Source organism: Microtus ochrogaster, unplaced genomic scaffold (assembly GCF_000317375.1).
Source record: "Microtus ochrogaster isolate Prairie Vole_2 unplaced genomic scaffold, MicOch1.0 UNK1, whole genome shotgun sequence".
In the NCBI taxonomy this organism is placed as follows: domain Eukaryota; kingdom Metazoa; phylum Chordata; class Mammalia; order Rodentia; family Cricetidae; genus Microtus; species Microtus ochrogaster.
This window is the reverse complement of record NW_004949099.1, coordinates 531,910-558,089: the sequence shown is the minus strand read 5'-3', so window position 1 is coordinate 558,089 and position 26,180 is coordinate 531,910. Positions and strand designations below refer to the sequence as shown.

At 39.2% G+C, this 26,180-nt stretch overlaps 2 protein-coding genes across 7 annotated transcripts in view; both read right to left on the bottom strand.

Moving 5' to 3' along the window:
- Window positions 1–6,041, bottom strand: part of CUNH2orf42 (chromosome unknown C2orf42 homolog) — a 52,297-nt gene extending 46,256 nt beyond the window's left edge. The window contains exon 1 of the mRNA XM_005364799.3: window positions 5,969–6,041. The gene's annotated coding sequence lies outside the window, so the exon portion shown is untranslated. The remainder of the gene's footprint in view (window positions 1–5,968) is intronic.
- The window catches only part of Tia1 (TIA1 cytotoxic granule associated RNA binding protein), a 33,047-nt gene continuing 11,964 nt past the window's right edge, over window positions 5,098–26,180 (bottom strand). Inside the window, exons 2-13 of one of the 6 annotated variants that reach the window (XM_013353015.2) lie at window positions 24,381–24,477; window positions 22,186–22,284; window positions 19,422–19,476; window positions 19,221–19,253; window positions 17,906–17,993; window positions 14,433–14,508; window positions 13,798–13,906; window positions 13,155–13,250; window positions 12,953–13,037; window positions 12,018–12,141; window positions 11,025–11,173; window positions 5,098–7,691 (exon numbers count right to left, since the gene is read on the bottom strand). In XM_013353015.2, the coding sequence (XP_013208469.1) occupies window positions 7,565–7,691; window positions 11,025–11,173; window positions 12,018–12,141; window positions 12,953–13,037; window positions 13,155–13,250; window positions 13,798–13,906; window positions 14,433–14,508; window positions 17,906–17,993; window positions 19,221–19,253; window positions 19,422–19,476; window positions 22,186–22,284; window positions 24,381–24,477 (1,138 nt within the window). In that variant the 3' untranslated portion in view covers window positions 5,098–7,564. Of the gene's footprint in view, window positions 7,692–11,024; window positions 11,174–12,017; window positions 12,142–12,952; window positions 13,038–13,154; window positions 13,251–13,665; window positions 13,907–14,432; window positions 14,509–14,571; window positions 15,253–17,905; window positions 17,994–19,220; window positions 19,254–19,421; window positions 19,477–22,185; window positions 22,285–24,380; window positions 24,478–26,180 lie in introns of those variants that run through there. The other 5 variants (XM_013353017.2, XM_026788032.1, XR_003378474.1 and 2 more) reach the window with 5 other exon arrangements.

Sequence of the window (26,180 nt, the reverse complement as noted above, 5' to 3'; positions counted from 1 at the left end):
TTGCGGGAGGTCCTTTCGCTCCTCCAGCCTATAGCCGCTGAGATACCAGCCCATTGGGGCGTGGTCTCTCTCCCTTTAAAAAAGCGGCTACTTCCCTTCTCGTCCTCTTCGTTTCCTGCTCCGTTTCCGGCGACTAGACTCCTTCCTGATTGCACAGGGAGCTGTTGTCTGGGACGGTTATCTGTAAGTTTTTTTCCCCTTTAAAAAAATACCACCCTATTAATCATAATTCCAAACTGGTGTGGCATTGTTTGTGACTTATGCCTTCATATTTATAGAGGTTTTTCAAGGGAGAGTTTCTCTGTGTAACAGTGGGAACTTGGTTTGTAGACCAGGCTGGCTTCAAACTCACAGAGATCTGCCTCCTCTGCCTCCTGAATGCTGGAATTAAAGGCGTGAACCACCATGCCTGGCATTAATTTTTAAATGTTATAAAGTGTTCTGCCTGCCTGTACTAGTGCATATGCTTGCAAGGCCCAGAGGCCACTGGACCTCCTGGAATAGGAGGAAATAGATTGCTTTATACTGCCATGTGGGTGCTGGGAACGGAACCCAAGTCCTCTGCAAGAACAGCAAATGCTCTTAACTGCTGAGCCACCTCTCTATCTCCCACCTTAAAGAATTCATTACTGTACCCAAAAGAGAAGGAACTGTGAAAGCTGGAGAAGTCCCTTCAGGGAAGGAGTGCAGGAAGCCCTGAGTGTGAACTGCTGACACGACCATGTCACAGGCCCTAGCCAAGGACCCATGAGAAAAGGGCAGAGCTGTCTGTCTCTTCAATCCCAGTGAGGCTCAGAGGGATGGCAAAGCCTTACTCAGGGGTCTGGGTGCGAATGTTGCCAGCATGTCCAAGAAATGTATACCACAGCTATTCCCCCTGAATTTGCAGCTTGAAGACTGCTCCCCTGAAGAGACGGTTCCTACCACGATTAGCTAAACATGCCTCCATGATCCCCTTGCATACCAGAAACGCTGCTGTTCTGTTCAGCCGCATGTAATAAACACCCCGATCTTCTGGAGTGTTGAGGTTTTTTTCATTAGTTCAGTGCACTGAACAAACAGCTTTTCTGTGCACCTGTGTGTTCATTTTTACTTCATTCTCTATCCACCCCAGTTAGGTTCAACCCCCAGAGCTATAGTAGTACCTCCCTTTCATGGTCCTGCTAGTACTTGGGCCACCAAACACAAGGTAAAGAAGAGCACTTGTACACAGCTAAAAGTACGGCAGCACAACTATCCTACCTAGAGGGTCCCTGGAGAAATGCCCAACAAGCACATGCTACAAGGGATGCAGCTCAGTTAGTACAACCCTTGTTTAGCAACCACAGGGGGTCTTTGCTCCTCAGGACTGCATAAGACAGGGCATAGTGGCACATACCTGTAATCCCAGAAAATGGGGTGTGGAGACAGGAGGATCAGAAAGTATTAGCTACACAGCAAGTCTGAGACTAGCTTAGACTACATGAGGCCCCGTCTCAAACGAAACCAACCTCTGCCAAATCCAAAACAGATTCTAGAAGACTCTAGTTAGGCAGATTCATGTCTAGAACACCAGCTAATACATATATGGGTTTATCCTGTCACTGAACTCTGCTTCACATGATTCAACCATCTGTATTAGGAAGCTTTGATTCAAAGACTAATTATGCTGTAGATTTTAGGAAGGTGCAAACTCCTTGCTCTAAGTGAATATTTTCATCATAACTAAAATGTGTACATATGTATATCAGTGGTTGTCAGCCTTCCTAGTGCTTCAGTCTTTTTATACAGTTCCTCATGTAGTGATCCTCAACCATAAAATTTTGATTGCTAATTCACAACTGTAAGTTTGTTACTGGTATGAATCGTAATGTAATATCTGATATGTAGGATATCTGACGTTATCTTATTCCCAAGGGAACTTCGACCCCCAAGTTGAGAATCACTGGTATGTGCACCTGAATGAAGTGCCTGTGGAGGCCAGAAGAGGGCACCAGGTCATCTAGCTAATTAGAAGCAGTTGTGAACTGTCCACTGTGGGTGCTGAGAACCAAACTTGGTCCTCCCCAAGTGCTCCTAACCACTCAGCCTCCTCTTCAGCCATGAATCCCACTATTCGAGAATAAAACCACTACCATGGTTTAAAGCCAAATTTGAAGGAAGCTTTAATTAAATACTAGCCAGGTGGATGGGTTCTGGCCTGGTACATACTCATGTTCCTGGGAAATAATGGCCCAGAATCAGGTAAGGCAAGGGCTTAAGAAAAACCCATAATTCATCGCATTTCCCATCACGTTCATCCAGACGTACCTCCGGCCTACATCCAATCAGGGACAGGTATATATCTTGATGTGTGTCCTGCCTGTGAACCACCTGCCCACATGTGATCAAGCACATCCGGTACAGATGGGTCAAACAAACTTGTTTAGGGTACTGAAACCGTGTGGTTTGTTAACTCCCATAAACAGTAGCCTCTCCAGCATTTCAGGAACTGTCTGTCCTTGGGCAAGGGGCCTGCACAGCAGAAGCATTTTTGATTCATGGATCTCTTACGTATTGCAATTAAAACTTAAAATGTAACTGGCTCTCATACAGCCCAAGTCCCTTCTTTCAACTCTTGCATTATACTGTAATTAACCAGGTGAGAAAACACCTCACTGATGGAATTCTGAACTTTGGCTGACTTTCAAAGACATCTTGAGTTGGGCAGTAGCACACGCCTTTAATCCAGACAGAGGCAGGATGATCTCTGAGTTCCAGGACAGTTAAGGCTACACAGATTACACAAGAAACCTCTCTTGGAGGGAAAAAAAAAGGACATTGGAGTCTGTGAAACTGGAGTTATGGATGGTTGAAAGTCAACATTAGGAACTGAACCAATGTTCCTTAGAAGAGCAGCAAGTGTTCTTTTTTTTGTTTTTTGTTTTTGTTTTTTTTTTCAAGACAGGGTTTCTCTGTGGTTTTGGAGCCTGTCCTGGAACTAGCTCTTGTAGACCAGGCTGGTCTCAAACTCACAGAGATCCGCCTGCCTCTGCCTCCCAAGTGCTGCCGATTAAAGGCGTGCGCCACCACCGCCCGGCACAGCAAGTGTTCTTAACCACGGAGACATCTCTCCAGCCCCTAACACATATTTCTTTTGGAAACGATAACACATGATTTAAAAATAACTATAAAGCTTAAGAAAAAAGAAATAATAGTTTAATTATGTGTATTTCTAAGGCTATACATACATATGTGCAGATGCCCATGGAGGCCAGGTCTAAAACTCATGGTCATTCTCCTGCCTCAAGTTCCTAAGTGGTGGGATTACAGACCTCCTTAATCATACAGTCACATGAGTAATGTCTCAAATTAAAGGGAGGAAAAAAAACCCTCTGCTCAGTTGCAACATCTTCATTCCATTAAGACTGAAAACTCAGTCTTATTTGAGTTTTTTTTTTTTGTTTTTTTTTTTGTTTTTGTTTTTCAAGACAGGGTTTCTCTAGTTCCATGATTTGGGATGTTTGTCAATAAATAAAATGGAGCCGAGCGGTGGTGGCGCACACCTGTAATCCCAGCACTCGGGAGGCAGAGGCAGGCGGATCTCTGTGAGTTCGAGGCCAGCCTGGTCTACAAAGGGAGTTCCAGGACAGGCTCCAAAGCTACAGAGAAACCCTGTCTCAAAAAACCAAAAAAATAAATAAATAAAAAATAAAAATAAAATGGAATACGTCTCAGTGACAGTTTCAATGAGAATGGCCCCCATATACAGACATATTTGATTGGTTATGTTGGTGGACTGTTTAGGAAGAACTAAGTGTGTCCTTGCTAGAGGTATGTATGACTCTAGGGGGTGGGCTTTTAGGTTCAAAAGCCCGTGCCCGCCGCTATCCCTTTCTGTCTCTCTTGCCTTCTCAGCACCATGCCTGTCTGCTACCATATTCTCCGCCATGATTATAATGAACTTAACCCTCTGTAAGCAAGTCCTCAATTAAATATGTTCTGTTATAAACTGCCTTGGTCATGGTGTTTCCTTACAGAAATAAAACAGTAACTAAGGCAGGTCTTTAATTCCAGCACTAGAAACAGAGGTAGGTCAACCTCTGAGTTCAAAGCAAGCCAGGGCTATATATGAGACTCTGCCTCAAAACAAAAATGAGAAAAGAAAAAAAAAACAAACCACACACACACACCAGAAAAAAAGGGGCTAGAAAGAAGGCTCAGTAGTTAAGAGCATGTACTGTTCGTTCATATTTCAGATCCTGGTACCAATGACAGCTCACCACCTGTAACACCAACTCCAGGAATTTAACACCCTCTCTTCTGGCATCCACAGGCACCTGCACCCACAAGCAGAGCTACACACATATATGATGTATATTTCAAAAAGAACCCACAGCTTTAAATATTTATATTTGTGGCCATGGGGTGGGTGGGGTGCACACCTGTGGAGGTAAGAGGACAACTTGTTGAGAGTTAGTGCTCTACTTCCACTAGGTGTGACCAAGGACCACAGTCAGGTCATCAGGCTTGGTGGCACTCATCTTTACCTGCTGACCAATAAATAAGTAAAAGTTCTCAGGAATCATCACTCGTTTAAAAGATCTTCTTTTTAAAATCTTTTTTTTCTTTTTTTTGGTTTTTCGAGACAGGGTTTCGCTGTGGCTTTGGAGCTTGTCCTGGAACTAGCTCTGTAGACCAGGCTGGTCTCGAACTCACAGAGATCCGCGTGCCTCTGCCTCCCGAGTTCTGGGATTAAAGGCGTGCGCCACCACCGCCCGGCCTTTTTAAAATCTTTTATGCACATATTTTGTTTCACTACCTGAACTACAATCCCACTAGCACCTATAGTTCTTATTGAGTCTAACTGTGAATGCAACTTAGTCTTCTGAGGAACTCTATCACGAATCTAAAAGGAAGGTGAGCACAGAGACAAGAAAAGGAAAACCTGGACTGCACGTTTCATTTTCACCAGGAAGATCAGACTCTGGCTTCAGTTAGGTAAGCCTGCAGAGCCTCTGTGGAACCCATGCAGACCATGGCTTCAGGGATACGGTGAAAGAACTGATTGTTAACAACAGAATACACCGGGAAAAAACTCACACACACAATAATCAATGCAAGAAGATCTCACAGGTCATAGAAAACATAAAGGAATTTTAATATCGAAACAGTCAGGATAAAGAATACTGGCTCCATGACCCACAAAGAGTCACTCAGCTTCTATACAGTACCAGAGAGTAAAATTTGAATGCATATTGCAAAGAAGTTCAGTTTAAAAACCTTAATTTCCTTACCTGATACTTATACCAGGATGAAGTTTTTTAGGTTGAAAATGATTTAAATGATTGAACATTGAAATTTAAACAAACGCCAGCTATGTTCCTAAAATGTCAGTCTGTCATCAGGAACTCGTCACCACCACCTTCTCAACAGCAAATCAACGTGCATTTTAAGATCTGTGCAACAAGAACATGCTGCTAATAAAAGTCCTCAGTACTGAGTCAAAAGAAGAGAGAAACTATACTTTTGCACAAAATAAATTACTTGTGCTCAAATGATCCTGTAGTCTATGAGTTGCAAAGGAAGTAAAATTCTTTAATAGAGAAAAATACTGAGGGTACTAAAATAGAAACAAAAGGCAGAAGAAAAGAAAAAAAAGCTAAAAAAAGAAAAATTGACCAAAATAGCTTCCTGATGTGCATGGTTTATTTTTTTTCAAATTAAAAAAAATTTTTTTAGTATTTTTGTTTAAGCTTCTTTTATTGCCTGTCCTGATCTGTAGAAGTTTTCAAAGAAATAAAATTTTCAAGTATTTAAAAAATTTATTCATCTTCCATAAAGCAAATTTCAATGTATTAGTACTTAAAAATACACAGTGACTTAATGAAACATCGGCACAACTGCATAGAATTGAGCTCCAGAGAAGCACACATTTCAAGCTGTCTTCCTGGGCTCTGCTTTCCAAGAGGATTGGCTTAGAGAACAGGTTAGAGTCAAGTGCTCCTACCTGGAAGATACAGGCCAGGAAATGCTTCCAATTCCACAGGCCTAAGTAAAATGCGGGGAGCTCTCTGCAGGTCTCAAAACCCACAATTCACAGGGGCTCCTTCCTCTCTGATGTCAAGGAGGAGGTTGTGGTCATCACTGAAACCAAACCAAACCAAGAGATTCTGAAATGAACTAGAAATCCCAAGACTAGAACATTGCCAGCAAAGAGCAAACCTCAAAAATAATGCCGGAGCTCCTGGAGATCAGGGACCAAAGAACCAAGTCAAGCCTGTGTGAGGAGCCTCTTCTTTGATGGCTGTTTAAGGAGGTAGGATTTTAAGGGTTTTTGTTTGTTTGTTTGCTTGTTCATATTTTGGCCTCTGAATATTTAAAAAAATGTTTTGCCCGGCTGGTCCTTCAGGCTAATTTTGGAGTTCTTAATGAATCCCAAGCCTGACAGAGGAATATTCTATAGTTTCACAGCTATCATTTGTACACATTAAAGTGGATTTACTTCCTTAAGTAAATCTAAATAGAAAACAGCAAATTAATATATTCCTTTACATACAACTTTGTGTCTCAAAATTCTTGAAAAACAAGAACAGATGAGTTTTTATCAAAGACCATCAAAGTAAGTATGTGATATTCACATGCAAACGTAAAACCCGTCTCACGTCAACTCTTCATGACACCTTTAGGAAGGGAATGACATACAAAGCTTGCTAACTTGCGGAACTATCTTAGGAAACCACACATGTAAACATGGATGCTGACACATGAGGCTGATGTGGGGAGGACTGAGCACACTGCAGAGTCTCCTTAGACACGAGTTGTTTTTATAGTTCCTGGTAGATGGCAAAGTTTATCACAGAAGATAAAAATCCCTTTAAACAAATCCAACAGGGGATCCTTGAGGCACCTTCTCATATAAAAACAAGATGAATGTCATTTTCAGTCCATCTGAGAAAAGTTTTCAATCTAAGTGAACATCATTTTTTTTCATTTAAGAATATTTTACAGAATTTTCATAAGGCAGGACAAAGTTGTGAAAAATGCAGATACAAAATGATATAAACTAATAATTTACATTTAAAAATTCCAAAGGGGTAACAGTGGAGATGATATAGGTCACATAATGCCTAGTCTTTAAAACTAACACAGAACCGTGCATACGCTGAAAGTTCTAAGGAACTTCTAGACTTTGCACAAGTTTGGCTTTTCTTTTTACATCTATATTACATGTTTTAAATCCTATCAGGAATGCAAACTAAAACTGCACACTACCTTAGTGGAAAAAGTTCAACATTGTGCAATTTTCTGCCTCTTAATTTTTAAAAAGTGGCAGCAATCCCTGCATTTGTCTTTGAAACAAGGATCTGAGAAACTTTATCAAAAAAGATAATGAAGGCAAAAATTGGCAGACATCCACCATCTTGTTCCTTTTGAAAACAATGTGGATGAAAAGTAATTTCATGATTAAAAGATGAAACCTTTTAAATAAATACATTGTTATCTGGCATCTGTACGGACTGATCTGATAAATCTTTAAGTAAACAGCAGCTTTCCTACCCTCCCTGTGGCGTCAAGCCACTGGCTTCCATCCTGTGGTCTGCTTTCACTGGGTTTCATACCCTGCCACTCGATACCCAGCAGGCTGGTTAGGAAGCATGCTGCCATTCTGTCCTTGAGGAGGCGGCACACTGTAATTGGGTCCCATCCACGGTGCAGAAGACTGGGTCTGACTGTTGGAGAAAGTGAGAGAAGCAGAGGGGAAACAATGTCAGGCCAGGCGTGAGAGGCACATACACAGGGATGCACCTTCTCTCTATTCTTGTTTATAACTTATTTATTTTATTTCATATGTATTGGTGTTTTGCCTGCATGTATGTCTGTGTGAGAGTGTCAGGTTCTTAGGAACTGGAGTTACAGACAGTTATAAGCTGCCATGTGGGTTCTGAGATCTATGTCCTCTGGAAGAAGAGTCAGTACTCTTAACTGTTGAGCCATTTCTTCAGCCTGAAGGGACATAGCTTTTCTTAGCCCAAATATAAGTAAAGCTGTTAAGGCAGGAAAAACAAACACAAAGGTATTTTCTCTTAAAAAGAAGTATCCCCAGCCAGGCATGGTGATGCAAGCCTTGACAGCCCAGTCCACAGAGCTAGTTCCAGGACAGCCAGGTCTGCACAGCAAAATCCTGTCTCAAAGAAACCAATAAACTGCTGGGCAGTGGTGGCGCATGCCTTTAATCCAGCACTCAGGATGTAGAGACAGGAGGATCTCTGTGAGTTTGAGGCCAATCTAGTCTATAAGAGCTAGTTCCAGGACAGGCTCCAAAGCTACAGAGAAACCTGTCTTGAAAAACAAAAACAAACAACCCCCCCAAAAAACCCATTCCCCCAAAAAACACCCCAAAACAATATATACATTTGAGTAATTTATTATTTTTATAAGAAAAGATTTATTTATTTATTTAGTATAATTATGTGTTCTGCCTGCATGTTTGCCTGCATATCAGAAGAAGGTACCAGATCTCATTATAGGTGGTTGCTAGGAATTGAACTGAGGACCTCTAGAAGAGCAGCCAGTGCTCTTTACCTGAGTCATATCTCCAGCCCCAAGAAAATAGTTTTAGGCTGGACGTTTAATCCCAGTAATTGGGAGATAGAGGCAGGCGAAACACTGTGAGTTTGAGGTCAGCCTGCTATTCAGAGTGAGTTTCAGCAAAAACCAAAAAAGAAAAAAGAAAAGAAAGAAGGAAGGAAGGAAAGGAAGAAAAAAAGAAAATATTTTTAATCTATTAACTCTTATTCCTTTGAACTCAGAAAAACCTCTCCCCACTTAGGCCAGATGCACATTATACAAGCCATTCCCTTTGTTCGCAGGCACTCAGGAGGCAGAGCAGGCGGATCTCTGTTTCAAAACAGTGAGTTCCAGGCCAGTAAGAGACACTGTCTCAAAGCACAAACTTGATTACCAGGAATAGAGCAAACTAACATCTATAATTCTCAAAGAAAATTTAAAAGTAGTTTTAAAAAGAATATTTAAAGTTTTATCTTTCCTTTTTTTTTAAGACTTATTTTTATGTGTTTGAGTTTTGCCAGCCTGTAAACACGTGCACAGCATGCCTAGCTGGATCTCTAGACTGAAATTACAGAGTGACCTGTCGTGTGCTAAGAACCGGGTCCTCTGTAGAAACAAGTGATCTTAATTGCTCAGCCATCTTCCCAGCTCCATTACAGAATATTTCTAATCGGGCATTTTCAGACAAATATACAATATATCACTTTTCTTTTTTCTTTCATTTCTTTTTTGGAAAAAGGACTGTTGCCTGAGCTAGCATGGCACTTGCTATGTAAACCATGCTAGCCTCCAAATTATAGACATGTACCAGCCTCTGCCATCTGAAAGCTGGGATTAAGAGTATGCCATCTCACCTGCCTTATGGTATACTTTGATTTAATGTGGTTATAATCCTAGTTTTTTAGAAATGTAAATAAAATGGCATCATTTGGGTGCTTAAGCCCTGTGACATAACAGTGTATGAACAAACCTTTCATACGGGAAAAAAAACACAATGCATATCCAAAGTACTTGTACTGCTCATTCATTTCATCTGCTCATAGCGAACAAAGTCCAGGGCCATGTGGGCATAGCCAAGGAAGGCATCATTGGTAAACAACAGAAACACCAGAGGCTGGGTTAATGCCAGAGTTCTACATCATCACAGAATCAACTTTGACAAATGTCACCTGTGAGACATTGGTTACCTTGGGTATGAAGAACCAAACCTGCTGCCCAAATGTCCTTGATAAACTGTGGAACCTGATTAGGGGGAGAGACAAGTAATAATGGCAAAATGACTGAGGCGAATAGCCTATGCAGTGCAAGTGGGGGACCACAGAGTTTGAGGAAAGGAAAGCTCCTAGAGCAAACTTTCATCTCAGAGGAACAGACACACAGAGAGAATGGGGAGTCTTTTTGATAGCTGGAACCCACATAAAGGGAAAGTCTTTTTCTCTGGGTTAACAATGTATATCCAGGGGCTGCAAAAGTTGGCTCAGGAGTTAATAGCACTTGTTCCTCTTGCAAAGGACCCAGATTCAATTCCCAGTACCCACATGGTGGCTTACAACCATCCAAAGTCCAGTTCTAAGTGATTCAATTCTAACCACTGCAGACACCAGGGTGATATGCAAACATATATGCAGCCAAGAGACTTGCAACAGATTAGGAGGCTAGAGAGATGGTTTAAGTGGTTAAGAATACTGGCTGCTCTTTCCAGAGGACCTGGTTCAATTCCCAGCACCCACATGGAAGCTTTAGTTGTAGGGAATTCAACATACTCATATAGACACACATGCAGGTGTACATAAAATAAAAATAAATTTTAAAAAATAGATAAGGAGCTACAGTCACATGAAAAGCTTAGAAACTATCAAGTACTCTTCACTAGAAGGTTGATTTATTTGGGTGTGTTGTTGGAACCCTGTAATTGGGAAGTAGAAGCAAGAGAAGTAAGAGTTCAAAGTCATCATCAGTTTTATATCAAGTTCAAGGCTAGCATGGGCTTTATAAGATTTTGCCTCAGAAAACAAACAAACAAAAAATTTGGACTGGTAAGATGGTTCACTGGGTCAAAGTGTTTGCCACTCAGCTGAAACCTGAGCTACATCACCAAGACTCATAGGGTAGAAGGAAAGAACTCCCACAAGTTTTCCTTGGACAGCATGAGTACCAAATGGTATGTGTGTCACACAAATAAACAAAATGTAATAATAAAAAAGTTGATTTATTATTAAACATCACCAAAAATTGTATTGTTGTAATCATATTTCAAAGAAAGATATTTCTAGGCAAAATTTTATCTTATTTTGTTTGCATGTATATGGAGAGAGAGAGAGAGAGGAAGAGAGCACACATTCCCTACAGATCATGTGGAGTTAAAATGTGAACCTTGGGTAAAATCCTTCAAGGCTATCATTACGCTTAACCCCGGGGCCACATGATTTACTCAATACTTAAGTTCTTTCTGATGTTTTCCAAGGTTACAAAAGGCAAAGAGCAAACGTGCTTACTTGAATCCCTGCTGGCTCCATGGCTGGCCATACATCCCATAGGCAGGTACTTGCCAGCCATTAGGCACATACTGGCCAATCTGTTGTGCATTTCCATACCACTGGCCCCACTGGCCATATGCTGGTGGATATCCAATTTGATTTTGCTGCTATCAAGTAAAATTACAACAGATAATTTAGTATTACTTGAAGTTCTTTGTATATACAATCTTAATACACCACATAGCCAAAGCACAGGACCATCACCACAACTGCAATAATAGGATTGGACTGGGAGAACATAGCTCAGTGGTAGAATGAGTGCATACGAATCTATGTGAGGCCTGGATTATCCCAGCATCACACACACACACACACACACACACACACACACACACACACACACACACACACAAAGACTACTACTGAAACTATGTGCGGCTCTAAGTGGCAGTCCTTGGAAGGCTCAGGCAATGGACTAAGGATAGACTGAACTTGCTGTTCATAACTGTCTGTAAGTATTTCCTCTAGATTGGGAATGTATGAAGTATAGATGTGGTTTAGGGTTTCTCACTAGCACATCTATGCTCCATTTACAACTCCCTCACAGAAATCTCTGTGGTGCTGAGTCTGGACCACTACAGTTGCTACTAGAGCCTACGTGTATTTATGGCTTTATATTTTGTTCAGTTTGGCCAAGCATGCTTGTGAGTTCTCCAAATCATTGTGAATAAATCTACCAAGTATTAAGAAAAGATTTAATACCCTGTTAGGTTTGGCGGAGCATTTTAAAGTCCACTGTGTGAGCATGAGTCAACTGAGGCGGTTACACTCATCATGTCACCACTGCAATCCATGACACACCACTCCGGAACTATAATACATGTAGGAAGAGCCCTTATATACTATGAAGTGAGCTAGAAACTCATTAACAAGGATTATCAACAAGCTTCATTTTAAAGCAACCTCATTACTAGCCCAGCAAGTCTATCCCAAAGTCAAGGACCCTCTCACCTGTTGCACGGGACTTATCATATCAAGAGTCTCTTTGCCCCAGTAGCATTTCACCACATGCCCTTCAATGGTAGTACCATTAACAGAAACAATCGCATGTGCTGCACTTTCATGGGAATTGAACCTATTGGAAACAATAGTAAGAATCACCAATATAACCTCTTTTAAGTATTTATGAACACAAACTATTTTTAAAAATCATGAAAAATAAATTTGACTACCATTTGGGGGAGAAAAGCAAAACAACCATAAAAAAAATATAGAGGATGCTGAAATGATCCCTACCTACCCACCAAAAAAAATGCCACATTTCCTTTGCTATTTTTTTTTTTTTAAATCTCACAGTTGTAGAGATTCTCTACCTCTCAAGTGCTATGATTACAGAAATGGACCACCACACCTGACATAGGAAATTTGATTTAATGAATGGTATGCTTTTTTGGCCTTGAGTTGGAAAGAGGGAGTCATAAAAATATATCATTAAGTAGTTTTTAATCCCAGTACTTGAAAGCCAGAGGCAGGTGGAGCTCTGAGAGTTCGAGGCCAGCCAGGGCAGAACAGTGAGACCTTGTCAATAAAAAAAAGGGCTGGCCAGTGGTGGCGCACGCCTGTAATCCCAGCACTCGGGAGGCAGAGGCAGGCGGATCTCTGTGAGTTCGAGACCAGCCTGGTCTACAAAGGGAGTTCCAGGACAGGCTCCAAAGCTACAGAGAAACCCTGTCTCGAAAAACAAAAAACAAACAAACAAACAAAAAAAAAAGGTTAATAAAAACATGAGCACACAGTTATACACTAAAAAAGTTTCTCTTTCCAGGTGAATGCACTTGAACTGAGGTTTAAATAGATAAGCCAAGACAAAATCTTAAGAAAACCATTATATTAAATGCTCAAAATTATTTCTTAAGAAAAGAAGTTTTGAAAGAAACTACCCCTACCGAACAAATGAATATCCTTTATCTGGGAAGACTCGAATTTCCATTATTTGTCCAAATGGAGAAAAAGTCTGACGCATTAGTTGTTCTGTTAGAAAACAAAAACAACACAAGAAAAAGAATTCATAGTATTAAAAAAACCTACAGATATGAAGCTTTTCAGTTTAAGCTAGTTTCATGGTGCCACACAGGCAAACTCCCATACCTGTCAGTCCTGATGTCACTCCTCCACAGTACACAGTGCAGTTGCTGGGGCTAGACTGACTTACAACCTCATCATATGACAGCTGTTTGGTGTTGGCTGGGAAGAGAAAACATTTTCTATCTTCAAATCATTACCCATATTTGGAAGAACTACTCTACTATAACGACAGTTTTCCTCAATCAAAAGGCCTATAAAAGACATACTATTTTTTTTTATTATGTATACAATATTCTGTCTGTGTGTATGCCTGCAGGCCAGAAGAGGGTACCAGACCTCATCACAGATGGTTGTGAGCCACCATGTGGTTGCTGGGAATTGAACTAAGGACCTTTGGAAGAGGAGGCAATGCTCTTAACCTCTGAGCCATCTCTCCAGCCCCAACACATACTAATTTTAGTTCAGAATGAAGCCTCCCCCAAGAATGCATAAACACTATCCCATATGCTCTATTTAACAGGAGACTTGACATTAGAGATAATTATTTAAAATCACAAAAATAAAAACTAAGTACATTTTGAACAGTAGTCTTGATCTGCTTCTCATCTATTTCTGCAATAAGTCTCCGGGAACAGCTCTAACATTTAAAATCTAGTGTATTTTCTCTCCACAATTCCACATTGCTTCTCTTCTCCAAAGCACCTACACTCATATGTACTCTTTGGAGCTGGAGGCTTTCGGGTTGCCCAGTTAGTTCTGATTTGTCTTCCACCAAGCCACTGGCCACCCATCTGCTGAATGGCATTTTCTGCATCCTGTTCCGCACATTAGAGACAATAAAGAAGCTGTAATTAGTTGATATTACAAATAATTTATAGCAATAAAGAAAATGTGATGCTTTGTACAGATTTTTTAAAAAGGAAAATGCTTCATGGAACATAATACTAATAGCTTTTCAAAATTGCAACATTGTCTTTAAATTCCATTTGCCCGGTAATGGGTTTAGGGAATGCTAAACAGGGGTAAGGCAGCAGTATATATCTCTCACAGTCTTTGGGATAACCGAACAATTACAAATCATTGAAAGTACCTTCACAAAACATTTTGGGCTGATTTTTTTGGTTGTAAGCATTTTTATTTTGCATTGTTTGAAACACAGTATCAGTATTTTGCCTGCGTCAGGAGCTAAATGACTAAATAAACAAACAATAAAAGAGTTGCTTTCTAGTGAAAGTGCTAATTCTCAGTGAACTAAATACATAGTAGACAAAAAGATTAAAACAACCTGAGTGTTTCTGTCCCACTCTACAGCACTGTGCATGCACTTCTGATTGTGCTCACCCATTTGTTGAAAAAGGAGACAAAGCCATATCCCTTGGACTTTCCTGTAGCCATGTCTTTTACCACGCGGGCATCTCTGAAACAGAAGCCACCAGAAATTGAGTTTTGTAAACTGTCCTGACATAAAATAAGAGTCATATACAATTTATTTTTACACTTTCACTAGCAGTAAACCACTATAAAAATTTACCTTTTATTCTATAAAATGTAATTTATTGGCCAATGAGGGTTAATTTTATAGACATGCAAATCAATGTCTTAAATATAAGTCTATATTATAAAGAATGTTTCCCACTTCAGAATATTTTATGAACATCTAAATATTAAGCATGGTGAAAGCAAATGTTCTCATTAATCACTTAGTAATTACAAGGTTCTTAGGTATAATATAATGTCTTTCTTTAACCATGCAATTTATAATTTGCTATTTGGCACCATATTCTACCTAATCATTCAAAAAATTAAAATACAAAACTGAAAACTAAAAGATCAAAAAACTTGATCCTTTAAGCTAATTTCTTCATTTTCTCAGATGAATATATACCCCATTTCAGGCTAGGGTAAATTTTTGAGAACATGACATTTTCAGAAATGCTAAATCATTAAAGAATACTACAAACACATTTTACTTTTAAACTATTTAAGAAAAGATTTTATACTGAATTTCATAACAGTATTCATATTAAGATTGATTGGAAACTATAAGATATGAAACAAAGTTTTAAAAAGTCAGAAAGTAAAAAAGCACGCCAACATTTATCCACTGTGAACCGTAGCTTGTAGTTAGCCAGGGCAATTCTGTCCATTCTTCAGAGACACTCTGCAAAATAACCAGAGCCCTATTATTTGAGATTGAGTAAAACCCAGCCACGATAGCTAAAACTCCATACCTCAAAAACTGGACTCAAACTGTGCTTCACTATTTTAAATTAACCAGACATGTCACAATGCTTGTTCTCTCAAGACACATGAACAAAATATGCATGTTTACAACAAGAACCCAAGTCAGAAAGCCATGCAATTGTAAGTATACACAAGCATATTTTAGATCAGTTTAGAAGTGACTTAGTAAGTGCAATCAAAATGACGGAGATTCTGTGGTTAAACTAATATAAGTCACTTCTCAGTAACTATTATCTTCATGGCACAGATGCATTTAATTTGGTAGTTGATTTATTTCTATAACAAAATTTGCTATATGACCCTAAACTCAAGTAACAGAAAGGGTTTAAGCTATATAAATTAGGGAATTATTTGCACAATAAATATTTAATAGACTACCATGTACCCCACACCTTCTATAAATCAAGCAGTGTAAACTGCCTACAGAGACATCTATTGTAGAAACCCTCCAATATTCCTACCAGCCTGTCACCTTAAGACAAGAAACAACACAAACAAAAATAGGAATGTGTCCTTTCAATGCCAAATAGTTCTTAAGAAATTTAAGAAAGCTAACTTCCTATATAAGTTAACATTTAAATACACACATTGCCACAACAAAAAGGCCTTACCAAGAAAAAAAATTAACAAATTAATAATTGTAGGCCCATAAGAAAATCCAAATACTGGGGCTGGGGAAATAGCTCAGCAGATAACGTGCTGTCATGCAAATGAAAGGACCCGAGTTCAGATCTCCAGCATATACATGTCACGTCAGTGTGGCAGCACACCTTTAACTCCAGGGCTTGGGAGGCAAAGACAGGGCACACTCAGGGTAAGCTGGCTAGACTAGTAAAACTGGTGAGCTCTAGGTTCTAGTGAGAAATTCTGCCTCAGTGTATTAGGAGAGTGATGGAGGAAGGCACTAGATGTCAAACCTGGCCTATATACACATGCACACACATATGTATCCACACACATAAAAGTAAATACACAAACAAAAAAATCCAGACTAAAAATATGATGTAGTCACATTTAACAAAAAGATAGACTAGTTTATAACTACAAAGTTATGAAACTGTTAAATTTGAAGGTCATTTAACTTTACAGTTTTTTAAACATTGTGTGTGTGTGTGTGTGTTTGTGTGTGTATGTGTGTGTGTGTGCGCGCGCATAAATGTATGAAAGTCAGAGAACCATTTTCAGGAGTTACCTTTCTCCTTCCACCACGTGGAGTTCTAGGTCATCAGGCCTGATAGCAAGCAACCTTACCTGCTGAACCATTTTATCAGCCCTTCAATAATTATTAAACAATCTTTATCTAAAACTCTAAATAAAATTCTCATTAGAAAAGGAAATTCAACCAAAATTAAAAATCCACCAGAATAGCTACTTCCTTTGTTCATGTAAGAAAAGGTTTTATTCTTTCTTGTGTCTCACAAGTACCAGCCCTGAAATATACTTGACCCCTCCTTCCTTCTACAATGACTTGCACAGAAAGAAGCAAGGATCAGAATGAAATTCTTAAGCCTTCTGTTGTCTTATGACTACTCTGAGGACAGAATGAAACTTACCAAGATTCTCTACACCAAACCAAAAATGCCCAAGATTCTGCAGGAAGGGACTTTTAGAGCTTGACAGAACAAAGTTAAAGTAAGACCTGCCTAGTCTAGACACTTGAAAGCAAATCAATCACTACTGAAATCCTAACAAAGTTTATAAAAAAAACAACCAAGAAATGAAAACCTCATTATTTTCTTAACCAGCTTTCACAAAAGAAACTGTCAAGGGACAGAAGAGTCCACTTATAGCCCAAGTCCTGTCCTACCCTCACGGTCACGCTCACCAAGCAACTGCAAGGCTCACTGAAAACTCACCATGATGCTATGGGTATCTACTTTCCAGTGTCCTCACCTCCATCTGCTTTCTCTTCAATCAAGCCACAGCTACAACAGAGTCAGAAAGCCTACAACACTTTCCCTGAACTCAACAACTTCTTCTGAATAAACACTGAAATTGCTTGTTATTCTTACTGTAATATGGCATGCTTTTCAGACTTCCAAAGTTCTTCTGTAATAAATAAATATTGACAAAGGGCCTAAAATGCATGGCTACTATCAAATGTAAGTAAGTAAATGTTTCCCAAAACAGTACAAAGCACTATTGCTAAGTTTTAAAGGGGGGAGGAATTAAATGTCAAGGAAGTAATATTCAACAACTGTTTTTTTTCAATCAAAACTGTTGAGCTGTTGAGGTTTTATTTTATTAAGTTGACATAAATTGCATGTAATCATACACATGCTTGAACAACTCCTTCAATTACAGCACAGCACCTATAGGAGGTTTTAATGTCTATGACAGCAGCCTGAGGAAGGTGCTGCTAACTGAGCAAGGGTCTAAGATGACCCAAGATCAAGTACTCATTAGTGGGAACACAGCCTGCTGTTAAGACTCTGGGATGATAGCTAAGCAATGGAATATGCTATATTTAAAGGGTTAAAATTAAGGTTCACAGTCACAACAAAGTTATATAGTTATGATTACATAAAATCTCTTCTAGTTAGGTGTTTTATTTATCTTTTGTTACTTACGAAATTCTCCCAAACGGTGCGAAAGCTGCTTTGATGTCTTCAGTTGTGATTTCTGGGCTGAGGTCACCAACAAACACATGGAAGTGATCTTACAAAGGAAGGAGGGAGTGAAGAGAAAAACACAACTTCAGAACTTAAACACTACAACTGATACAAATAAAGAATTCTTAAAATAATGCACAGACTATATATACAATCAAGTATAAAATACTGTCCTCACTATAAAATCCTACCAGTCTTAAACGTAACAACTCAAAGTAACAACACAGGAAAGAGTCTTCTAAAAAGACCAATAGCTCCCAGAAGCTGCCAGGCACTGTCTACTTAAAGTCAATCATTACAAGGGTCTAGGAAACAAACTAATAACATATAAAAACTTTCAGTTCTGCAAAAAAAGTAAGACTTAGTTATCATTTTAATAATAATTATTAACTGTTATTCATTTTATTACTATATCTATGCTTTACAAATTACAATTAAGTAGTGGGAATGCAAGTTACAAAGACTAGATTTGCCTTATTTAAGGCAGCTTACTAAAGCTAGCTACACGAAATACTTGATTTAGTCACTATTTTGTGAAGAACAATCAAAGAAATACCTTGCATTGCAACAGTTTGATGTTAAAGTATTTGACAGTTTTCTCAAAAGCCAACAGTTTTGGTTGCCCAGACATTACACCATTCAGTTTATGTGAGTCCATGTGCAAGTGAACTAAGACTGAAGGCAACAGAATGAAAACAATAATCCCTTCACTTTATATCAGTACCATTAAAAAAACATCGGAGAGAAATAGCCATCCCATATGTGAAGCTTTGGTTTTTGGTTTTTAAAAACAATTCTCAAAGGAAACATGTGAAAAGTCAAACTTGCTGAAGAACACTTTAAAATGGACACATATATCAACTTTGACAAAGTAGATTTGGAAAGAAAAGTTACCCCTATTTGCAGGCCTTAAGCAACACACTGGGTTGCTCTTCCGGAAACACTGTTTCAGGAGCAACTTGAGCACTTGGAAGATCTGGGTATGAAGCCCAGGTGACCTCAGGAAAGTAAGGTATCTTGCCCTTTAGGTGGTGAAAGTATTTCTAAGGCATCAGCTGCTACCACAGGGGACAGAGAGCTTGAACTAGCAACAAACCGTGGACAAGCCACACTTGGTCAACAATGGAAAGAAGGGGAAAATATTGCCAGAAACAAATAAAATACTATATCCTTCCACCCCGCTCCCCCCAACCAATATCAAATAAAAAATTTGAGGTGGTTAGTGAATACCCTTTCAAGAGAGTTCATTTTATGTTTAAGAAGATACAATTACCTTGTGAACGCTGTGTGCTGACAACGGTACTACCTGATGACAAAGATTAGATTTGTTCTTAAATTTATTAACACAAACATATTAAATCATATCAGGATAACGATCAAAATATTACTGCAAACATGTATGATGTTATATGCTTTACAATAGAACTATGGGGTATAATACAACAAATGCCCACAGGGCATCAAATGTACTTACTGCTTGTATCTTTCTTTTGACTGCTGGGGGTTGTTGCCCAATTCACTTTGACTTCCTTTAAAAACAAACAAACATAAATAAATGGAATATATTTCATAAAGTTAAAGCTCAAGCTGGACACTGGTGGCACCGGAAACGCACCTTTAATCCCAGCACTCAGGAGGCAGAGGCAAGTGATCTCGAGTTCAAAACCAGCCTGGTCTACAGAGCGAGTTCCAGAACATCAGGGCTACACATAGAAACCCTATTTTAAAAAACAACAAACAGCCGGGCGGTGGTAGCGCACGCCTTTAATCCCAGCACTTGGGAGGCAGAGGCAGGCGGATCTCTGTGAGTTCGAGACCAGCCTGGTCTACAGAGCTAGTTCCAGGACAGGCTCCAAAGCCACAGAGAAACCCTGTCTCGAAAAACCAAAAAAAAATAAAAAAATAAAAAAAATAAATAAATAAAAAACAACAAACAAACAAAAAGCACAAAAACAAAAAACACAAACCTCAAATTCACATTTTTCTGTGATACAGGAAATCAAGGCAAGTGTAGGGATGCTTATGCTATTTAGTCTAACATTCATCTTCAGGCCTAGTTTGACAAATTCTAACTAGTAAATACAAATTTTTTGTTTGGTTTTGAATTATTTTATGGCATTGGTGTTTTATGGGCATTGGTGCTTTTGCCTCCATGTGTTTCTCTATGAAGGTACTGGAATTCATGGAGGTGCAATATCAGACAGTGGCAAACTGCCATGTGGGTGTTGAAATAGAACCCAGGTCCTCTGGAAGAGCAGTCAGTGCTCTTAACTGCTAAACCATTTCTCCAGACCCTCTTTCTGTTCTTTTTAAAAATTCATTTTATTTATGTGTTACAAGTATTGGATCCCCAATTTGGGTTTCCTCCATTGATGCAATAAGGCAAATAAGATTGAATTAATAAATCCAGATTTAATAAACAGCATAACTTCCAGGTGACTCTCAGAAAGGCAGGAGAGAAATCACTTCACAGGTCTGGTGACCAGGACTTAAATACCCTGTGGGTGTGGTCTTGAGCCACTCCAGGGGAGGAGCTGACCATCCCTGAGGACAGGGTCTGGAATGGGAGGAGTAAGACCAGAGTGGAGATTACCAACAATGTGTATATGTGTTTTTGCCTTCATTTTTGTCTGTGTATATCTGTGACTAGTACCAGATAAACACACCTGTAGAGAAGTCAAAGAGGCAAAGAATCCCCTGGAACTAGAGTTACAGAAGGTTGTGAGCTTTCGTGTGGGTGCTGGGAATAAAATCCAAATCCTCTGGAAGAGCAGCAGGTGCTCTTCCTATTGAGCTCTCTCAACAACCTCTCAACACATTAACATTTTTCATCTTTTTTTTTAATGGTTTTTTTTAATGGATTGAACCTGGAGACTCACAACTGGTAGCTACATTTTTGGTTCAGTCCCTCTCTACATTTTACTCTAAGATGAGTCACTAAGTCTGCCAGGTTGAGGTTGAATTTACTCTATAGCCTAGGCAAGTCTTAAACTTAATTTCCTGCTAATATAGATATGTTTGGCAAATGCTAATCTTTTCATATTTCTGCTACTGTTCAAATAAGTTTAAAAAAAACTTTTGGTTCTATTTTATCTTTTTTCTTTTCCCTTTTTTTTTTTTGTGGGGATAGGGTCTGATTATGTAGCTTTGGCTGTCCTGGAAGTCACTATGTAGACCAGGCTAGCCTCCAGCTCAATTGAGATCAACCTGCCTCTGCAATGCTGAGAATGCTGAAATTAAAGGCATATACCACTATGCCTGGCTTTTCTATTTTTTATTTTACTATTTTTATTTTTTGTTTTTTTGAGACAGGGTTTTTCTTTGTAGTCCTGGAACTTGCTCTGTAGGACAGGACTGGAATTTAGATCTACCTGCTCTGCCTCCTGAGTGCTGAGATTAAAAGTACGGGCCACATGGCCTGACCACATTTCTTTTTAAAATCAAAGATACCCATACGTGCCTCTCTATCTGTATTCCATATTACTGTTATGTTCCATCCAAATTTGAATAGTTCCATAACCATTTAGGTTTATCATGTACACAACACCATTGAGAAAAGGAGCTAATACAGGCCTCTGGTCTCTAGCTTTACCCTATTCATTCATTCAAGACTATTGTAGCACTGGCTAACCTGGAACCTGTTGTGTAAATCAGGCTGGCCTTGAACTCATAGAGATCTGCCTGCCTTTGCTTCCTGAGTGCTGGGTTTAAAAGTGTGTGTCAAAATGATCAGCTCCTTTTTTTTAATTTAAATTTGTTCACATATGGGTGTTTTGCCTGAATGTACATCTGTGTATCATGTGTGTGCAGAATCCTCAGAAGCAAGAAGAAAACATCAGTCCCCTAGGATTGGAGTTGCAGATGACTGTGAGCCACCATGTAGATGTAAGGGTTCAAACCCAGTTCCTGGAAGAATAATCAGTGCTCTTAATACTTAGCCATTTCTATAGCCCCATCCTACCTTTTAAATACAAATACAAATAACTGACCCTTTGCAATAAAGAGATATAATGGTTCTAAAACATTATAATAAGAAATAAGGTAAAATCTAACTTAAAACTTTCTCTTCCAAGAACTGGGATGTAGCTCTGTTGTAGAGTGCTGATCAAAGTCCCAGGTCCATCCCAAGCACTGCATAACAATGGATGTGGTAGAACATGCTTTTGCCCCCACCTAGGAGGATGAGAAGGAAAATGCTTTTCCAGAGAAAGTCACCTTCTGTAATTATGGCTGCTTACCTTACCCATTATCTTCCGCCCATTCATAGCAGCCAGCGCTGCAGCTGCATGACGATGCTCGTGGAACTCCACAAAACAGTATGGGTCATTTCCCGCTGTCTGTTGGAAAAAAAAAAAAGTCAATTTTAAACCTCTTTCATTAAAAAAAAAAAAAATCCCCTCTTAAATTTAATACAGAATTACAGTTACCAGGTTATAGAGATTGACTCACTCATCCTACAAGTAAATTTTCAGATAAAAAGGCAAATACTTAGTATAATTTTCCTGCAGCTTCCCTTTTGTTTCTTTTTGTAGTGCTATGGATCAAACCTAGAGCCTTATACACCCTACCTAATGCTCTACCATAAACCACACTGCTACCCAGTGTATTACTTTTTATTGCTACAAACTTTACATCTTACTGCTTTCAATTTGTGGAACAACAGAACATTTTAACTAAGTTCCTTCAGCCTGTTCTTAAACTAGACTCTGGACACCAAGCAGGCTCTGCTAATATTTACAACGGGTCTTAGAAAGTGGACTTCTGATACAAGTTCTCTGTCTGTTGCAAAGAATTATAAATTTCTTGCCTTGGGGGCTGGACAGTTGGCACAGAGGTTAAAGCACTTGTTGCTCTTGCAGAGACCCAGGTTTGTTTTCCAGCATCACATAGTAGCTCACAGCTATCCATGAACTCCAATTTCAGGGGATCTAATACTGTTTCCTACCTCCATGGGCACCAGGTATGCAAAACTCATTATATGAAATAAAAATTTTAAATCTGAGAAAAAAATATCTGTCTATATGTAGTTCCAGTACAAGGAATGCTGAGGACATCCTGGTGAGTCCAAAGACAGCTGGGGATACTTATACTCAGTAAGACTCTCAAAAGACAAAAACGAAACACCTCTTCTTTTCTGCTGGTAGCTGGGATACAATAAATCTGGATTGTTTCTTTTCCCCTAGTGCTGTAGCCCAAAACCCAGGAACTCGAGCCTGCTAAGGAAGCACTCTATCACCAAGCAAACTTCTGGCCCAAAGCAAGATGTGGTTTGTTTATTTAATGACTCTTTTTCTATGGGGCCCTGGCTGGTTTGGAACTTACTATGTAGACTAGAGCAACCTCCAAATTGCAGTGATCCTCCTGCCTCTATCTCCTGAGTTCTGAGATTACAGGCATGCACTATCACACCTGGCTTCAAAATGTTTTATGATAAATTAATAAAGTAGAGAAATAAACCTAATTAGTCTGAGCTTATCAGTGTGGAATACTAAATGACTTCATAAATAATTCAATTCTTTCTATGGTTTTCTAGGAATTACTAAAGAAAACTGGTTCAAAATTTCAGAGCATAGAGATAAATATAAAATTCAATAAAAACTCTTATTCTAAAATAACTGAGATTCTGAGGGGAGTGGTAGCACATATATATCTCTATCACTCAGGAGGCTGAGGCAGAACATTTAAAGTTTCAAGTCAGTCTGAATTACATCAACCCTGCCTCAAAAACAAACAAACAAAACAATGAATTAATTGCCAGGTTGTGGAGACACATTGTAATATTAGCATTTGAGAAGCTAAGGCAGGTAGACTGCAATCGTCCTAGCTCAAGAATAACAAGTTCTAGGTCATCTTAAATTACTCTGTAAGATCCTATCTACTGTGCATGCATGAAGAACTACAAATGTTGACATCTGGCCTCCACATACATGTACACATACATGTATATTCATTCACCTGTACACATAAACAATGAACTGTTTTAAAAACTAGAAACTAATAATCGTTAACACCAACCACATGAGTAAGTTTGATGTATTTTCTATACATTACAGTCTGATAGACATGCAAGAAAACCTTTAAAAATGAAGCTAAAAATTCCTTTCATTACATATTTATTTTTGTACATTATATTAAAGGTCTACCTCAATTCCCATTCTAATAACTGCACTTGTAGATAATTCAACCGACATCACATGTAAAACAATTCTGCTCCTTCAATAGCTCTTAGAAGAGCGCATACACACTATCCTTTCTAAACATTAGTTCAATATTCTTCCTTCACTTAGCAAAAGAATTAAATTTGACTGCCCACTAAACAAACAGGTTAATTACAAATTCACCACGATCTTCTGAACTTGGACATTAATGAAGAAGGTTTGAAGTGATGATGGCTTTCATGTTTAAGAACACTGACTGAGTGAAGTACCCTTACATCCATAATCATTTTGCAGTTTTTACAAGGTCCGATCTGGCTAAAGAGCTGGAGGATGAGAGCTTCTGTCACATCTCTGGAAAGGTTACCGACATATCTGGAACAGAGAGGGAAACAATTTACCATTTTAGATTTATTTTTTGAGCATGATGGGCCCATTCTTATAATTCAAACCTGCACAGGTTCAAGGCCAGCCTAGTCTACATGCTGAGTTCTAGGTCAACCTAGGGTTACAGAGTGAGCTCCTGCCTTGGGGGTAGGGTAGAGTGGATTTCTTTATATTTCTAAAGCTGCTTGTTGAAAATAATTTTGGGAGCAGTCACAGGCATACTTATGACTATTCCAAGACAAAATAAGCACCTCTACGTGCCCACAAAATGTAAATTTAGTTTCTTTTTCCTACTGTTCAGCACAGAGCCAACTGTGACTATGAGGACACTGGGCATGAGGGCAAGGGAGGCGCACTGAGAAACAGCATCCACATAGTGAGTAGAGAAGACCATACATCCCATGACATTTTTCCAGTGCTGATGCTGTGCTTACTATTCCAAAAATAAGAATGACAAGAGAAAAGGGAGCCATTTCCCCTGCCTTCTGAGCAGGAGCTCAGAACAGTCAGGGTAAGCAAACTTTATGAATGGAGGGGCCACTTCTTTATGGAGAATGCTTGTTAAATAAGTACACAGGAAGTTTTAACAATGAGGATCAAAACTGGCATAGAGGGGGCTGGAGAGGTGGCTCAGAGGTTAAGAGCACTGGCTGCTCCTCCAGAGGTCCTGAGTTCAATTCCCAGCAACCACATGGTGGTTCATAACCACTATAATAAGATATGGTGTTCTTTTCTGACTTGCAGAGATAAATGCAGACAGAACACTGTATACATAATAAAATAATAAATAAATAATTTTAAAAAACTGGCATAGAGGGGCTGAAGAGATAGCTCCAAGGTTAAGAGCACTGACTGCTCTTCCAGAGGTCCTGAGTTCAATTCCCAGCACCCACATGGTGGCTCACAGCCATCTATAATGAGAGCAGATGCCCTTTTCTGGTGTGCAGGCATACATGCAGACAGAACAATGTATACATAGTAAATAAATAAATCTTAAAAAAAAAACTGTCATGGAATTAGACATTGACGGTATGCCAATGTCAGCAAATACATAACTTATCAAATTCAAAGTGAAAGCCTTGGCTAATACCATTATGACTTCTCAGCAAGAAACTATATAAAATACAAACTAGACAGTACCACTTATGAAGGACTCATGTCATAAAAGTCTAACCTAGTCCATAAACTTTCTTTTCTGTGAGACAGGATCTCACTATGAACTCCAGAGCAGCCTAGAACTTGCAATTTTCCTGCCTGTACTTCCCAAACCCTGGATTACTGGCATGTACCGCCAGGCCTGACTTATCAAGCTTAAAACTGAATTGAAGGTTACAGAATACTAGACATTAAAAAAACAACAAAAAAAAAAAACAAAAAAACAAATTCAGATGTCAACCATTCTCTAAAACCTGGCTCCTTTAAAAGAGGTAGCTCTGCAGCAGAGGACTAGCAGAGCAAGTAATAGTAGTAGTTCAGTAAGGGAGAGGGCCTGGGCTCATCTCCAGCACAAGCCAAACAAACACTGGCCTTTTTTAAATTTTAAGACAGGATCTCGTGTAGTTCACAGCAGAGGAAACCTTGAACTTCTTTTTTTTTTTTTTTTTTTTTTGGTTTTTTCGAGACAGGGTTTCTCTGTGGTTTTGGAGCCTGTCCTGGAACTAGTTCTTGTAGACCAGGCTGGTCTCGAACTC